This window comes from Saccostrea cucullata, unplaced genomic scaffold (genome assembly GCF_032062105.1).
Source record: "Saccostrea cucullata isolate Sc308-1 unplaced genomic scaffold, CSIRO_AGI_Scuc_v1 ctg2174, whole genome shotgun sequence".
NCBI lineage: Eukaryota > Metazoa > Mollusca > Bivalvia > Ostreida > Ostreidae > Saccostrea > Saccostrea cuccullata.
In genome coordinates, this window is record NW_026919847.1 from 131,692 (window position 1) to 150,269 (window position 18,578).

The 18,578-nt window shown below is 31.8% G+C and overlaps 1 protein-coding gene across 2 annotated transcripts; it reads right to left on the bottom strand.

The window, feature by feature from the left end:
• Positions 1–1,855: 1,855 nt before the first annotated feature.
• Positions 1,856–18,578, bottom strand: LOC134239167 (carbonic anhydrase 2-like). Of its 2 annotated transcripts, none has more exons than XM_062721334.1 (8): positions 18,470–18,578; positions 9,945–9,974; positions 8,563–8,733; positions 4,601–4,749; positions 4,390–4,482; positions 4,213–4,276; positions 3,959–4,116; positions 1,856–3,713 (listed from the first exon to the last, which is right to left on the bottom strand). In XM_062721334.1, the coding sequence occupies exons 1-8, from the start codon at positions 18,537–18,539 to the stop codon at positions 3,507–3,509; spliced, it is 942 nt and encodes a 313-aa protein (XP_062577318.1). In that variant the 5' UTR covers positions 18,540–18,578; the 3' UTR covers positions 1,856–3,506. The 2 variants fall into 2 exon arrangements, with proteins under 2 accessions (XP_062577318.1, XP_062577326.1); XM_062721342.1 differs by lacking the exon at positions 18,470–18,578 and adding an exon at positions 12,754–12,808.

The window sequence follows — 18,578 nt, forward strand, 5'->3', positions numbered from 1 at the left end:
AAATTAATTTTTTTTAAAGCAACGAATCATTATTTTTTACAAACGTTAGAACGTTAAAAGAATTAGTTTGAACACACAGTTGCAGTTATGAGACTATATTTTAAAAAAAATAATGATAAATTGCTCACTTTGAAAACACATATTTTTGAAGTCATTTTTCATGGTTTGAGGAAGAACCTTTGGTTCGTGGGGATTTGATTTCGTGAATGAAGAATTGTTGAGAAGTGATGTATGTAATATTTTACATTTCATGGTGGATATGAATTCGTGTGTCTCTTCATACCTCGAAAACGACGAAAATTAAACCCCCATGCTTTTTTTTTGATTTCACAGTATATTTACATTGTATACTTCCATCCTTTCATTGCAAATGTGATTTATAATTCAAATCCCTGTATAACTGTTCAGGTAAGTTCCAGTTAATGGAAGGGAAAAAGCTTGTGTTCAAAGTAGTGTGATATTTGTATTTTGCATATGACGTAGCATTTCTCCGGCGTTCAACGTTTGTGACGTCAGAATAAATCGTCACAATCTTTTAATCCCTTTTCCGTGTTATGCTGTTCTGAATGCAATTTTTTCCATTCACTTTATTCACATATATTTACATTTGCAAATGATTTCCTTTACATAACACTACTGAATGCAATGCGTATCTATAACTGTATAAATACAGGTACGGGGTCAAGAGGTCATAGATGTCCGTACGTTTGACGTAATTTCTCAGTGACGTCATAAAGGGTCGAAGCGCGTTTTGTGATTTACATACTTGCCGTTGGGTTTGAAATATAGTGCATTTCACACGTTAAAAGTCACAATAAGGCAAATGTAAAGTGTGACCGGTCGGCAGGGGATGCTCACTCCTCCATGGCACCTGGTCCCACCTCTGATGTTTCGGAGGTCCGTGTTTGCTCTGCTCTTATTTTGTATATTGTTTAATGGACTTTGAGATTGAATACTGTTTGTTATCTCCATATCCTTATGAATAAGCCACAAATGTAAATATAAGTAATAAGGTATCATTTTAAAACATCTATCAGGCTATAAATGCGGGTTGGTACGAGATTAAATTCATCAATATTTTGTCATTAGGATACTCAGATACCATGGATTAATGAAAAGGGTGGTGTTGACGAGCAGTTATCGATCTAAAATAATAAAATAGTAAAATAATGAAATAGCTGCGGCGTTAATTCCAGTGCTAACAACCAAAAAAGACATTTTAGTGTTTACATCTTTATGGACAAAACCTTAAAAGTAAAATTAAATATGTTAAACTGTGTATTATATTAGAATAATTATACCATTGTATGCACAACTGATGGAACAGCCATTAGTGTCGTTTAAGCACTGATGAATGACAATGGTCTTCATAAGAAATAAAGGAAAAAAAATCATTTCATAATTCAGATTAGGTACAGAAGTATTTCTATTATAAAGTTACTCCCATACTTATTTGCTTAAGAAACTGTGTATGAGTATTTGTTATTGCTTTCCACTAAATTACAAATCAAATACACATATTGAAACTACTCTACATTTATTGATTAATTTGTTGGCACAATAAGTACATATTTTTGTCATTAGGATACTCAGATACCATGAATTAATGATATTAGGGTGGTGTTAACGAGCAGTTATCGATCTAAAATAATTATAAGCAATACATCTGTGTTTAAAAAACATATACCAAATAAATAAACGACCAGAGCTGTTAAAAATATGATTATAACGTGAAAGTTATCCATTGGTAACTTATACTCGTATTTCATATTTTTATTTTTAAATATTATATATATCGTGATACATGTATAAAGAGATAGGTTCTCTTTATGTATAAAATGGGCCTGTAATCAATTAATTAACTACAATCCTCTTTCCTATTACATAAATCAAAATAGAGTAGGCACTTGATACTTTTATTTCATATAATATAATTTCTTTTTGAGCATCCAGACATTTGAAAACAGGCTCTGAGAAATTGAAATGTTCTTGAAATTTGCAGAAAACTTACGTATTTGACTACCTTCAGCAAAGAATTAAAATATGAGCACAGTCTCCAATCCGAAAAATAAAACATGTTTTTTGATCTTCAGAAACAGATATTTCATTATGTATTTGCATACTAGTATTTTGGATCAGAATTTGTGCTCTATATAAAATATTGAATAAATATCTATATTTTTGGCCATTTCCAAAGGCATTTAGAGGATATGAGGATGATTGACGCAAATTATGACGTCATAATGCATCAACAAGAGGGAAAATTACGTCATGATTAATAAATACGTGGTCACCAGCACTCCAAGTCATATACACTTTAAAAACTGCATTTGCAACCTTAACTGAGCGGTTTTGATTTTTCATAAATTGTCAGGGCCCAATAAGGCCCAAGGTGGCTCTTGCTCATTTGGCGATACCTACATATATCCATTAAATATATAACGCCTCATTGTTAGGACATGATAAGTTAGTAAACGTATCAGACACAACAATTTTTATAATTTGTATATAAACTAGTCATATTTACCAAGGCATATTTTAATTGATCAAGCACAAAAGAAAAAAAAACAAACAAAATCTAGCAACAAGTTAAAATTAATTTACAATCGAAAGTCTATATTTTATAGAATATCAAGTAATAAAATAAACAATACGTGTTTGTGCAACACTACGCGTCCGCTGGCAACAAAGTTCAAAAAAGCTATTGTAAGCCATATGGGTCACAGTCAAGGTCACAAGGTCATTTGAAGGCATCAAATTAGTTGAGTATGCATACCAAATATGAAGTCTCTATCTCAAATGGTTCAAACGTTATAGCGAAAGTTCGAAAAAGCTATTTTTAGCATATAGGTCACAGTCAAGGTCACAAGGGCATTTGAAAGCATTAAATTAGTTGAGTATGCATACCAAATATGAAGTCTCTATCTCAAATGGTTCAAAAGTTATAGAGAAAGTTCGAAAAAGCTATTTTTAGCATATAGGTTACAGTCAAGGTCACAAGGTCATTGGCTTTGGTGTCATTAACAAGAATTAAAAAGTGGAGCATGCATATCAAATATAAAATCTCTTTTTCATATGGTTCAAACGTTATGGCAAAAGTTTGATAAAGCTATTTTTAGCATAAAGGTCACAGTCAAGGTCACAAGGTCATTGATCTTCGTGTCATTAGCAAAAATTCAATAAATAGAGTATAAATACCAAATTTGAAGTCTCTTTCTCAATTGGTGCAAACGTTATGGCGAAAGTTTGAGAAAAAAAACTATTTTTAGCATATAGGTTACAGTCGAGGTCAAAAGGTCATTGACCTTGGGATCAATAGCAAGAATTCAATAAGTGGAGTATGCATCTCAAATATGAAGTCTCTATCTCTCATGGTTCAAAAGTTATGGCGAAGGTTAAAGTTAACAACAGACAGACAGATAAAGAGACAAACAGAAAGTACAAAAACAATATACGCCCCGACTCTATCGATTCGGGCGCATAAAAATGATAACGATTCATTACAATTAGAGTGTTGTTAACATGTAAATAGCGCTAAGTGAACATATATTAAACCAAACACTGTCTAGCGTTGAAGAGAGAGAAACTGCGCTAGGATGACTAGCATAAACATAGCGATGATTCAGAGGTTGTGTCGGCCGGAAGTCGTTAGATATATCTCGATCTTCCTCAGTGACGTAGTTCCGGTGGACATTATGACGGAATTTCATAAGCTGAAAAACCAATATATGATAACATTAGACTAGGTCTGGTTTGTTTCCTCCATTAAGTCTATCGCAATTCAATATCTCGGGTAGTGTGAATTAGAACATGATTTAAAGAAAGTGAATAATGCGGGGTTCGTTGTTTTTTATTGATGCACAACAAAATAATAGAAAGAAACCGTACTCACCTCAACAGTAGAATGTCAAAACGGAATTTGAGGAAGTTCTATTATTTTCAATTTTTTTATACAAACCTGATCCTCGGATATTTTGATGGTGTCTTTAAAGATGGTCCATATGACACTTTCAGAGCATGGGGGAGTGGTAAGGCTACCATGGTAACGATAGTAAACCTGGAGGTCTTCCGAAAATAGTCCAGCCAATGGAAACGTCGTGAGGTTCACGTGATCATCTGCATTAACATACAGTGAAGTAATATATTTCATTTAAAGAACAGAGAATGTATTTGAAAACTAAGAATAAAAGAATCAGAGGAAAGGAAAAATACCTTTATGTGCAATTTGGTAAAAATGATGAATGATCTCATCAAAATGGTGATTAACTTTCCCAACCTAAAAATCAATATAGTAAGAACCAAGTCATTTATAATCATGTAAATCCTGCGAAATAATAGTATTAATCTTACATTTGCACAAAAGAATATATCACATGTTTTACTTATTACCTCGAATAAAAACGCCAGCACGTGCAGTCCATTCGTTTTATTCATTGCGTCATCGAAAGTGTTGAACTTTGTATTGTAGTGCACAACGTGCATCTTTGAAAAGAAAATTAAAACTTTATACTAAGTAGCAAACTATATGATTAAATGATTGTTGATTTTTTTTAATGCTTTATTTAAAAGTAATCACTCGTTATGTGTAAACAGAGTGTACCTCCATGGGAAAATGGCGGTCGTTGATATCGTGTTCAGATCCTCGCTTGTCTTCCGAGCCCCAGTGGAAGTGAAACTGTTTTGCCCGATAGGTGTCCCTAACACCCCCTCCTGATATCGTCATTGTGTTGCCCATCAGGTCTATCTGTACTGCAGTCAGAAAACAACACATAAGAGAAGTAGATGATAATTAAAATAAATTATTTTCAAATGCTATTATTTCCTAAATATTCCAAATAATCGCTTAATGTTGGATTTCAATTTTATAAATATGTTAACTTGAAATGAATATTTGAAGAAAAACAATCTGTTTAATTAAAAAACTACAATCAATATAAATCATTTAAAAGAGCATAAAACACAGCGCCTGTAGGATCATGTGCCTTGGGGAGCAAGCTAACCATTGTATTGTATTGTCATACCAAGGTATTTATCAGTAGTCAGAATATTAGGTAGACATATTAAGTTTAAAAACAATGACCTAACAAATGGTATGAAAAATATCAGCCATAAAACGGCTATGGTAACATACCTATTGCGTTCATTTCAAGCATACTTTGTTCAAAATCTTATTTGTGAAAAGTCGAAAACACCTTCTTTGACCTCAATATGATATTCAGATATATCGACGACATATTGTCAGTTACCCATAGTTATTCTCATCATTATTACAATAATATATATCACGATGAGCTTGAAATACGATACCGCAGAGTTTTACACATCTTTTTACGCCCATTCTCAGTAATAATGTGCAATTACGGTATATCAGAGACGTAAAATTCAACTTGAGTATACGCTCAATTTTTTTCCTGCAAAGTTTTCGCAATGAATTCTGAGTTGCATGGTAAAATATCCACAACACCATTGTGTTGATGACAAAATTATGACAAATTGAAATACAGTGTATTTTTTTCTTTTAAATCACCCCAATATATACGTTACTGTGTATATTGATTTAGGAAATACAATGATTAAGGCATTTTGACTACTTTAGAAAACATTTATATGCAGGAATATAATTTTTATTCGATGCAAGGGCAAATAATCTGTACTTTTTAAGGCATAAGAGTCAATAAACGTCTTTTTTAGAACAACTGAAGAACACTTTTAATAATCACTGAATAATGTAGCATGTTACGTTACTTATTACTTCTAATTGCCTTCATGAAAAACATGACCTGTATCAAATTGAAATAAGTGGACGATGGAAAAATCAATAAATTTAAAAACAATCATAATTATAATATTTTTAAAGAATAATATATCAGAATTGTGTTAAAGTAACGTAAGTATTATCTAATAAGGTAATTTGGTAACTATCAACCGTAATTAGATTACACTGTTTGAATACTTCATATGGATAAGTTTACATACTATTTTGAAAATCCAGACTATAACTGAATCAGAATATGAAAACAAATGATAAAATATTACGTTATTGTCGTAACGTAAAATCGTTACATACGTTACTAGCTATGACAAAAGTTTTAATATGATTTGTTGGGTTAAAGTTTAAAATCTTGCAATTTTTGTGTTTATTTCTTAAGGTATAGAACTATCAAATAGTGTTTGTACCGTTATCAACAAATTTGGTCATCTATTGAAATAAACTAGGGGAAATTTATAAACAAAGAAGTACTGAATAGATCAAAGATTTTGTAGTGATTAAAAAGAGTATTAGGTATATAGAAAATAAAGTTTACGAGATTAACTATAATTTAAGATGGTAGATATATAACATAACTCCTGTCATTATAAAAACCTTAATTTTTTTAGTTAAAAAAAAGAAATGAAAAATTAAGGCTCAGTTAATACCAACGTTACCGAATGTTATGTAGGTATCCGAAAATTTCGAAGCTCTTTAAGATTTACTGATATGCATGTACTACATTGATATTTATTGCATATCTGTATTTACAACCATGATTTTCTTACTTTAAACATCAAGTAATGAGGTACATCATGTGGAAAACACGTGATACAAGAATATGCGTAATATTCTTTCAGTAACGTAAGTATTGGTAACGTTTGTAAATTCCGGTAAGTTAATACAGTGTACATTTTTCAAATGTTGAGAATGATTTAAAAATGTGTATGCAATAAAAAAAATGAACCATTTCCTAATCATATAAGCACCATTAATAGGGCCTAACACATTTATATACTTTAAGAAAGATGTATAACGTATGTATTTGCGAAAATACAACCGACGAAGTTTTATAATGCATATAAGTCGTTTGAAAATATTTCAAGGAAAGTAAATATCAGATAAATTTTACAAGATAGTACAAGGTGTCTACTGTTTGATTTTCTTGAAAATGAAAATATATTTGCATAAACATAATTTACAAGCTCAGTTATATGATGGCGTTACGTAGGTATCAAACAACTGGGCGCGACATGCTGCAAAATATTTGCCATTTACATGTGATTTATGTTTTACTTTTATAATTATTTTTTACTCTCATATGGTGTGCAGTAAATTTCTGTGCATAAAAATACACGTTTATTAGATTTGAGTTTTTCAATTATGTTTTATTTTTGAAATACGGATTTGGCGACAGTAACGTATGTATTGTTTTCATAAATTCAGAGACGTGTTTATCTCGGAAGACTTTTCCCGATTTTGCTCATTTTTGTGGATGTTTACGGACCATAACCTATGTTTACTTGCTCGTGCTGAAAAACATTCTTATATTATTAAATATCGAGTAACAAGGGAACGACATTAATTGCACCTTATTGCTGAGAATGGGCGTTTAATATTTGTGTATTTAACTAGAAAAAAGACGTCGATGTAAATCTGACAATAAAGTTTTATGATAAACGCAATGAATTTCAGTTTTCAACTTCCCTTAATTTTGCAATGTTTAAACAATAAAATGCTTTCTTTGTTTGTTATTACTGAAATTAACGGAAGCAGCTGTTGCAGAAAAAATACATAACCCGCGTAAGCGGATTATGTAATTTTTTTTCTGCAATAGCTGCGACTGTTAATTCCAGTAATAACAAAGAAAGATATTTTATTGTTTATATCTATATCTATTTAATAATCATTTAAAGTAGTATTAAACAGATTTATTATTGTATTAATGATGCAAACGTCTTTATACGTTTCATTGATGGAACAGCCACTGATCAAGAAATCTGTACAGGCGACATGCCGACTGTAGTTCATGCAGTGATTAACGCAATGGGTTTTCTTAAGAAATAAAGGAGAAAATATTCAGCGGATGTAAATATATCTTCATCAACTGCATCCGAGGGTTTTTCTCTGACTTGATTCAATACGTAAGAGCATGCTCTGTGTATTTCTCAAACGAGGCACATGTAAATAATTGGCAAACAAGCTGATGAAACAAAAATATCAGCCATCTCGTTTAAAGTCATTTTGTAAGTTCTACATGTATAGTCGATACAATGACCTTTTCAGCAAATACAACTTATTATTAAGTCAAATGCTGACTGGCGTTTTTCATACTGATTGTTAGGCCATTATTTACACATTGCATTGTTGACGGTTTTTTCTGTTATTTCCTGATCCTGGCAAGGAGCACACGGTGGATGTGACCGGTCGACTGGGAATCTGGATACTCTCTCCCTCATCTAATCTAACTTTTAATGTTTTAGAGGTTCGTGTTTGCTCTACACTCGATTTGTATTTCTAATGGATTTTTTAGCTTTAAATCTGTTCGTTATCTCAATAAATTCCATCAGATAGGAGAAATAAAACATGTAATCTTGAGTAGCATTTAAGGCCGTTTTAAGGAATTGATTTATTTTTGTTTCTCACCTTTTTTGTTTGCTCTTTCTCTCCACTAATATGAAAATTGCACACTAACCTTTATTTCAAAAACTTCTTTAAAGATTTTTGAAAACTTATATAATTAATCATGTACCACCCAAATTATTACCTGTATGCCTATTGTCATTTATACATAGCATCTTACATTTATTTACCTGTATGTCCATTGTTTTTCATGCTCATCTTGACTTTGTTAATTTGGTTATAGCCGGTGAATTTGAAGGCCGTTAGGTTTGTGTCAAGGACAACTCGCGATGTATCCACGGAGATTGGAGACTGGCTGCTTCCACCACATTGAGGGTAGTCCTTGACCCAGGTGGAGGGTCCTTTATCAAGAACAAAATACAGATTCTTTTAATAAAAAGGTATGTTTAAATTTCTTCCGCTCTATGAAGTTACGACACATAAATGTTCGGCATATTAGTAGGGTTCAATAAATTTTGTTCTATATGCTTAATTGCTCATAACAGCAATCTCATTTAACTAATTTAAAAGGAGAAAAGTATCCCCATTTTCCTGATGATTTACGTAAGCGATACTGTGTATAAAACGTAAAGAGAACAACTAATAAATGTTCTTTAAAAAGCTTAAAACAATACAAATCCATGCACAATGAAAAAAAACCCACAAACCCCTGGAACATTCCGAAGCTGGGGTAGGTACCTAGGAGGGCCAAGTATTCTTTTTTAATCATGTGCACTTCCAGTAGCCTTATAGAACCATACTAATCAATGAAATCATGCTATTGACATGTAATGCTATGTTTAACTTGTGTTTCTCCCATTAACATTCCAATCATATATAGATTATGAATTAGTATATAATGTAAGCCATTCGAGATGCTCAAAATTTAGCTGCCAACTAAAAAAGTTTCGTTTATACTTGACTTATTTAATGATCTCATTCGAACACTTGGGTACCATCTCTTTTTACAGATGACCATATGTTTTATAATATTTAACTAGTTTACAAGGGCTGTTAAGTCCTGCTAGGTATCTGCCCTCATCTCTGATATATTTAAGGTTCCCTTATTGTCATATCTCAATTTTGTAATTAGGTAGACTGTTAAGCATGATCTTATCAATGTTAATTACCTACATATACACAAAAGTGGTTCAACATCTCATTATCTTGACAGTCATTCAAGTAAAAGCTTCAATACGTTGAAATGACAATGTTCTGTGGGCTAAAATATCCATTTAAAATTTTCAGTCTAAAATCAAGCTTCAAATTTGACCAGAAATGAACTTGAAGGAGTTATTATTTTCTCATTTTTGGCAAGCCCCATATAATCATGTCAGGACCAATATTAAATGTTTAATGTTAAAGAAAATATTTTCCCACCATCATGAATGACGATTTTCATTTTTTATATTCATCCTGTCACTTGTTTGAAAGTAAAACAAATAATCTATTTATAGTCTTTTCTAGACAAATCAAGTGGTAGAATGAATTTAAAAATAATAAACTGTAAAAACTGTAAAAAATGTTAAATCAATAATTTTAATTCTCGTTTAATCAGTATTCACTTACTTACCAATTCCAGGCACATATCCCCACTCATTACCTGTAAAATTAAACATGCATTGTTTAAAAGTATCAGATGCTTATTACTTTTTGATTGTATGAAACAAAATTTTTATACAGATAATCTAATCCATAAATAAAAACACAAATAAAATGAAATATTGTTAGGTACATGAGAAATATTCATATTGGTATTTTTGATTTTTTTTCTACAATGCATTTGTTGAAATTCTTGGCCCATTTAGAAATTAGTTTTAAATCTTTGGAGTCAAGAGCGCAATTTGTCATACATCTGATAGGGAAATCTGCGTGTTTTGGTCATTTGTTTAATAGATTTGGAATGCATGGAACATGATATTATCATCCAATAAATCGACCAAATGAATTATTATCTATATGAGCACTTTCTATAATTAAAATTTTCAAAAGATGATTCCAAGATTCAGAAAAATTGCACACTTTCACTGAACACTGTGGAATCTTAATTATTCACGAAGAAAAATGATTGCGGATTTAATGGTCCTTTGACACTTAATTAAATCTTCACAAACATTAATTTGTAAACGTATTGATTCAGATTCCTTTGAAGCAGAATTTGTTCAAAATCTTGTTCGTGAAAAGAAAAGAAATTGTTGTAGCCATCAACTTGTCTTTTAGAGTAATCGACAACGAATTGTCAATTTCAAATGGTCATTTACATTTTCATGTCAAAACAGTTTATCCCGGGAAACTTGAAATAAAAGCTGACACATCTGTTTCATATTTGAAAATTTCACAAATTAAAGACGTTTATGGTTATCTTACAACCAAAATTTATGATAACATGATAAGTCTAACTTTTCAATCCCTTACAGAATTAATTCTGCAGCAATATATCTTCATCATCTGCATGAAGGATATGGAGATAACGAACAGTATTCGATATCAAAGTCCATTAAACAATACAAAACAGGACCAGAGCAAACACGGACCCCAAAACATCAGAGGTGGGATCAGGTTCCATGGAGGAGTGAGCACCCCCCTGCGAACCGTTCACACTCGCCGTTTGCTCCTCGTCATGATCGGAAAATAACACAAAAATCCGTCGTCAATTAACAAATTGTTCATACGACGAGCATGCTCTTGCGGATCAAATCAACTTCCAAATACATACGACATGATTTGCATACCTCAGTATATTTTACACAAAAGTAAATTTACTCACATGGGCAATTTTTGTTGTATGAACTGATTTACTCAAATGCAAATTCTGCACAGTTGAGTAAATTTACACCTGGTCAGGACTTGGTGCAAAATAACTTTTGCATACACCTTGTAGCAATTTATTAGTTCATGTGTGAAAAATTTCTCGTATGAACACGCAGCAAATTTACATATGTATATATTTTGTTTTGGTTTTTTTTTTTGCATAAATCTCCATTTTAAGTGTTGTTTCGGTTGTGTATGCATTGGTGCGTAAAGGCCTCACACACTCGATGTATTGTAGATTTCCCAACACCAAAAGATTCTAATCGTCCTATATTTCTGCTGAAGACGTTATCCAGTAGATGGCAACAGTCACCTTTTTCTTTACACCCAACGGCTCTTCTACAGTCTCTTAGACCGAGGTCAAAACATTTTTTCAACATTAGAATTTTACCCAATTCTTCGTGCTTAAAGTCATTAATTTTGGAGGGGGGGGGGGGGTTGTACCAATAAATACGTGGATCGGATTTCCCCCCTAGTTTCTTTAATGAAAATTTAGTCTTATACACATGTAACAGGCTTGGGGGTTATCAAATGAAGAAAGAATAACTGCCTGTTGAGGGTTCTGACAAGACTTTATTTACCAGATGTAATGGAAATGATGAAAATAACCCTGCAATATTAACAATATAACAAGTGTAAATATTTAAGCATAAAAACACAATGATTGTCAAGGGAGATAATTCATTACACATAGAATATACATATATTTCTCCGCAATTATAGCACAATCAATATTCATCATAAAACTTTACAATAATTATCATAACAATCATCATAATGTATTTCAACATTATATATTACTGAATAAGCATAAAACTATGTGCATACCATTCTATGGGAATAGGTGTGTACAGCATGCGCAGCAATGCTGCATATACAAATCATACAGCCTGAGTGATCTGTAAATAATTACACAATATTACACACCAAATCATAAAAATATATAACAATGAGATCTTTCTATTACATCATGCTTAAAAAATATCATTCTCACTGATTTCATTTACTCAGGGAAAGTGCTTAGGAAATAGATCAAGAATGCAAAATTACTGATTGGACATTTAATTGAAATATAAGAATCAAATTAATATTAGTAATAAATTGTTAACTTACCAGAAGGAGAATAAAGTCAGTCTCTATGAAAAGGTCTGATTGTCAAAATGTCAGATCAACATAAATACATCATCACTGACCAAATTCTGGACAAAGAATGTCCAGAAAACCAAGAACCTTCTGGAGGGAAAAACGTGAACCAATCCCCAAGTAAAACACAAAATAAAACACCAATGAAATTAAAAGAAACATCCAACATTAGGCCTGGATATAATTAATGACCTAAGGCCATTTCTACCTATATACACCTTTGACAGACATGGGTGAATGCACACTAAAGGACTTTAAACTGAATAATTATATTATTCAACATGTGCATCTCAAATCAAATTAAATATAATAAATCATAATTACCATACATGTATAATAAATACATGTATGCGTAGAAAATTGATAAAATATGTATCTGCCACACACAAAGAGTAAGAAAATACCCCTTTTTCTATAAAAAATCATACTTCTGCATCTTTTCATATCCTTCTTTTGTATGAAAATTTAGGATAAACTAACAGTACATAAATCTCGTCTGAACGCATAGCAATTTAACCTTTACTTCCGTGTGAAGATTTATTTTTATGTAAATTTGCACACATAAGCAAATTTTTGTCGTATGAATGGGGTATAAGATATATAAACTCCGTATGCAGATGATGAAAGTTTTTATAGATACGGGTTTATATAGCTCTCAGTTGATTCAGGAGCATGCTCAGCGTATGAACAATTTTCCAAAAACGAGGTTACATGTAATTATTGAAACAAGAATATCAGCAGTCTCGTTTAAAGTGATCATTTCGTAAGTTCTATGGTCGATACAATGACCTTGTCAGCAAATACAATTTATCCTTGAGTCAAATACTGACTGACGTTTTTCATACTTATTATTATTAGATTACTAGTAATTATTGCAAATAATTTCATTTATGTGACATGTTCTTGTTTTATTATTTTATTATATAACAGTGTCTGTATTGTACATAGCTTTATACTAAGCAGCTATTCGGTTCTTTTATTGAACTAATTTTACCCATTTTCCTACATCTAAATATGGGTTCAACCAATCAGCAAAGCTCTTATCCATCACGTGATCATTATTGATCCGTTTACCAAAAGAGAAAGCATGGTTTATTGAACTGCTGAATTTTTCGAAGGCTGTTCGTTATTTTGTTTTCCCACCTTTTTTATGGCAGGCAGCAGTTTAGAGCATTTTGTATATATGTCTTCCAAACTTATGATGTTTATAAGGGGGTCAACATGAAAATGCATGTATATTGTACCTTGTGAAAGATTACAGGGTTTGAATTGTTATTCTAGTCTGATTGACCCCCCTTTTGCCTATGTACATCATGTTACAATGTCATTATGGTGCTGGGGGTCAGATTGTGTAATATTTTGACTAAGATGTGTAATACTCTATATTTGAGTCCTCCTTTTTCTGACCCCCATTTTGTAAACTGTGTTTTACTTTTCCGTCATTTACTTTAATAAATGACATATTTCACTTCAGCATGATCTAATTTGTTTTTGCCTGTTTATCAAAAAACAAGCTCAGTCGTTTGGCAGGAGAACTAAGGAACATAAATTTATACACTGAATTGACGACGGATATATTTTCGTTATTTTCCGTTTATAACATGATGCACACGGTGAGTGTGACCGGTCGACAGGGATGTTCATGGAACTTGATAACCGTTTCTGATGTTTTAGAGGTCCGAATTAGCTCTGTTACAAAATATAAACATGCATTGTATAATGGACTTTTAATCTTGAATTATGTTCGTTATCTCCATATAGTTCATTAAATCTACCGCATGTACGATATGTAACGAAAACAAAACATCCCCAGACAAGTTAATGTCGTCCGATCCTCAGGTTTACAAAATTAGTAGTTAAGTAAACAAAAATACTCATAAAAGTATCTCTGAATCCACAAAGTTAACTTATGTTAAAAGTTCAAGATTAAAGTTTATCATATGATAGGGGGAAAATTGTCAAATTTCCAATATTTTTGCAGAAAAAGCGAATTTTAGTATCGGTGATGCATTTTCTAATTGCAAATTAATCAACAAACATATTTTAGGTTAAAAAACAATAGGTATCTGGGCTGTCAGAGAATTTGTCATGATTTTTATAATTTTGTGGTATTTTGTTGTCTTTTAAATAGGTAACCCGACTTGAAAATTGTTCACGAATAAAGCCAAATGATTAAAAATATATGATTTTTCTCTTGAAATTTGACATTCAAATGGTTCATAATGAAATTAAATATATCAATGAAATGATAAATGCTAGAGGACAGAAAATTGTCATTAGCTATAATGAGTGCTGAAGAATGAGTTATGTTTAAGTTTATATTAATTCATGACCTAAAATGTAAAACATAGCCGTTGCGGAATTTTCATTAGGTGTTATAAGTTTACATCAATTTCAAAATATCACAAATTAATTTTTAATAGAACTAACAGAGATGTGTATTTAAAAAACGTCCCCACAATCGTGATTAAAAAAAATAAATAACAAATCCTAAGAAAAATAAATTAAAATTTTCGAAATTTAATTCTATGTAATAATTACAAACCTCCTCCCGCGTATACAGGAGATATTAAAATGAAAATATTTGTCCAGATTAACATTTGACATCCTCCTGCCAGCATGGTTAGTATTCCCAGCAGGTAAATTTCACAAAAGATTAAATTTGTCTCTGCGCCAGTATTTTGTACAGATTTTCAGCAGAAATTGATTTGGATGGGACCATAAATACGATTTTGTTTATTAGAATAATAAAATAGGATTATGTCAGTGTGGGGTTGCATAGAAGACACATTATATTGGTTATTGGCGCTCAATAAGTGTGCCCCTTTTATGTCTAATCATCTAAATAAATACCATTTCCTTGGATGTAGGGGAGGAATTGCATGATTAAATAAATTCGAGGACTGAACATGCCGAAAAGTCAATAAAAGATATCTTATATGAGGCCTAGCATCAGACATATCAATAGGAAATATGAAGATGAATGAAAATTCAAATTAACTCAGTGTTTTAAATGAAAGAAATTTACTTATGAAAATACTTATTTACTAACTCATGATATTAAGAAATGTACCTTTGATAAAATTCTACTTGTTTTAATAATTTGTATATAGGAATAAAAATCAAGTAATAGTAATACATATCTAGTTCATAAAACTTAACTATTGATATCTTATAAATAAAAAAAAAATATTGTGTCAATTGCAATTGAAAAATAAAAAAAGATCAATATTCTGATAATTCCAATATAAAAAAAAAATAATAATCAGTTAATGAAATCTGGAAGAACGTTAACTCTAACAAAGAATGGATTGATGTAAAAGTCACTTTTTAGTGCTCTAAAATACTGAAACTGATGAACAATTCGGTTCATATGAACCTGAAGCACATTTGCAGCTCTGTTCTGCAGCATGTTAGATAATAAAGAGGGTGTGTGTGTGTATAGAGCAATTATTACAAATGCCAAATGAGATTACAAATTTTACAATTTAAGAATGATGCAGAAGGTGGGGAAAAATATTGTGTCAATCGAAAAATAAAAAAGATCAATATTCGGATATTTCCAATCAGAACCCCCCCCCCCCCCCCCAAAAAAAAAAAAAAATCAGGTAATGAAATCTGGAAATACTTTCACTCTAAAAAACAATGGATTGATGTAAAAGTCCCTTTTTAGTACAGATAATACCTGCTGACTTCTCCTTGTCTGGAAGGCTCTGCACTTTTATATGTTTATCTAAATCTCAATACAACAGGTCAGAAATAATAAATATGATTTAATAAGTAAATAAAAACGAAAATAGTAGTGCAAACTTTTTCATGCCAAAATAATTAAAAAGTTTATGATTGATAGTTATGAACAGGACGCTGTGTTACATTACCACGTGTACAGAGATAGGATTAGATAAATATTTCACCTGAAGTGACGTTTTATCAGGTGCTTCTTTTTTAACATTTATTTAATGATAATGCAGTAAAGCTTGACAATCACACACTTTGTTGCTGATTCTAGTGTAACATTCAAGGTCATCAGTGGTTAAATATTCGTGAATCGTTTATCTTTTATCGAAGTAAAATAAAAGATCATGAATCAAAGAAGAATAAGTACAGTGTATCGACATTACGAATCATAAGCAGAAGAAAAAGTTCCATTAGACATTTAATTAACTGGTCATTCCATAATTTCAGACAGGTCGGTTTATATTTTATATCTAAGCACAAAATGATAACCTGAATGTGTACAATTTTGCTAGGTTTTAGCATTAACTGATAAATCCTATCTATCTGTCTACTGCATAACGCGTGAAATTAGCAGAATGCGTGTCTGACAAGTTTTTTGCTGTTATGAGAATTTTATGCTTGAAAGGGGTTATTCGTTAATGCAGTGTTCCCGTCCAGGGTATAAAACGCAGCTTCGATAAACATAATTGACGTCTCTGAAATTAATTTAGAAGGGGGTAAATTTATTTTTGAATTCATATCACCATAGGTGGAAATGAAATATTGAATTTTCTTTTGTAACATGTTCTTACTCTATTTCATTATTACTATCTTTTTCGCATCCCTTCCAAATTTTTATAAATGCAGCACAATGCCCATTACGTTAGATTCGGGTATACAAATCAAAACTTCCCGACGAATTCTTCAATCGTTTCAATCTTTGAGTAGATATTACCCAGGCTTTTCCGATTTAAGCATGATGTACGAATGTATGACACATTTATACCGATATTAATAACAGTAACTGAATACCTGCCTGGAAACTACTAGTTCATGTGGATGTATGAAAACATTGTAAAAACATTTGCAATTTAAAAAGAAATATTGCAGCTTAATTTAGTTTACTTAAAATATTTAAATGACTTTTAAGTAATGTTTGTAATGCCCTGTTTCTATATATTTTTTTTTCAAATTAAATTCCTTTTCTGTTTGAAAATGGCTAAATCCTTCCACTAAAGGATTGGTAAAGGATTTGGATTAAATTTGTATATCTGAGAAAATATTCATTTTCTGTGAAATAAAATCCAAGTTCAAAACAGAAGGAGAGCAAACACGAAAGTCTATAAAACATCAGGGTTAGGATCAGGTGCCACGAAGAAGTGAGCATCCAATGTAAACAGGTTGCAACCGCCGAGTGCTACTGGTTTTATCCGGAAAATAGTAAACGGAAAAATCTGTACACAATTCAAATGGTAAATATTGGTCTAATAATTGGCATGAAATATGTCAGTTAGCATTTTGACTTAATAATGAATTGTATTTGTTAACACACTAAAGAAATTAACAATAGTTTATTGAACAGGGTGCTTGACTGCTTCAAGTACTCATTTTGCAACTCTACGATCGAAATAATGACTTTGTCTGCTAACATAATCCACCTTTAAATTGAATGCAAACTTTTTTCTTCCGCGTTGCTCAGTGGGTAGAACTTTGTTCTGGAGTAGTAGACTTTACGTCGCTGGAATGAAGCTAAACAAGGGATTGGGAGACCGGTTTTTAATTGGATGAGACTGTATAAACCGAGATTCCAGTATGTGCGGGAATAATTTCTCACTGTTCAATGGCCCTGGGTGCCAAGTATTGGTTTAAATTTGCAGCTCTCCACAGACAAGTGGTTGCATTCACGAAAGGGACGGGGAACAAACAAACACAATCAGACATATTGTTAGGCCATCATCTGCATACTGAATTATGAACGACTTTACCCGAGCGTGACAAGAAGCACACTGAGGCGTGACCGGTCAATAGGTGATGCTTATTTCTCCATGGCACCTGAGTTCACCTCTGACGCTTGTAGAGGTCATTGTTTCCCCTGCTCCCATTTTATATTTTTTTCAATGGATTTTTTTAAAGTTTGATTACTGTTCGCAATCTCCATACCAGTATTTCATGACCGAAGTGTAATGAATGACTAACATTACTTTTAACATTACGCACTTATAACATGTACCTATACACACATGTTTGTTTTTATGCTTGGACAATGTATATAATTTCTTCTATCACATAATATATATAAATGTCCTCATTGATTTAAGCATACAACTATCTTCAATCCAAAATACGTGAAAGTGCCTCTACAAAACATCAAAGATGGTATAACGGGAATATCCCATCAAGCAATGTATAAAGTGAAACTGGACTTACCACTTCCCGATTCTGAGTTATTTATCCAGGAAGCGAAAACGAGCAGATAAAAAGATAACAATCGGTGCATGATGTCTCGTCAAGTACTTCAATTCAAAACCTTTTGTAC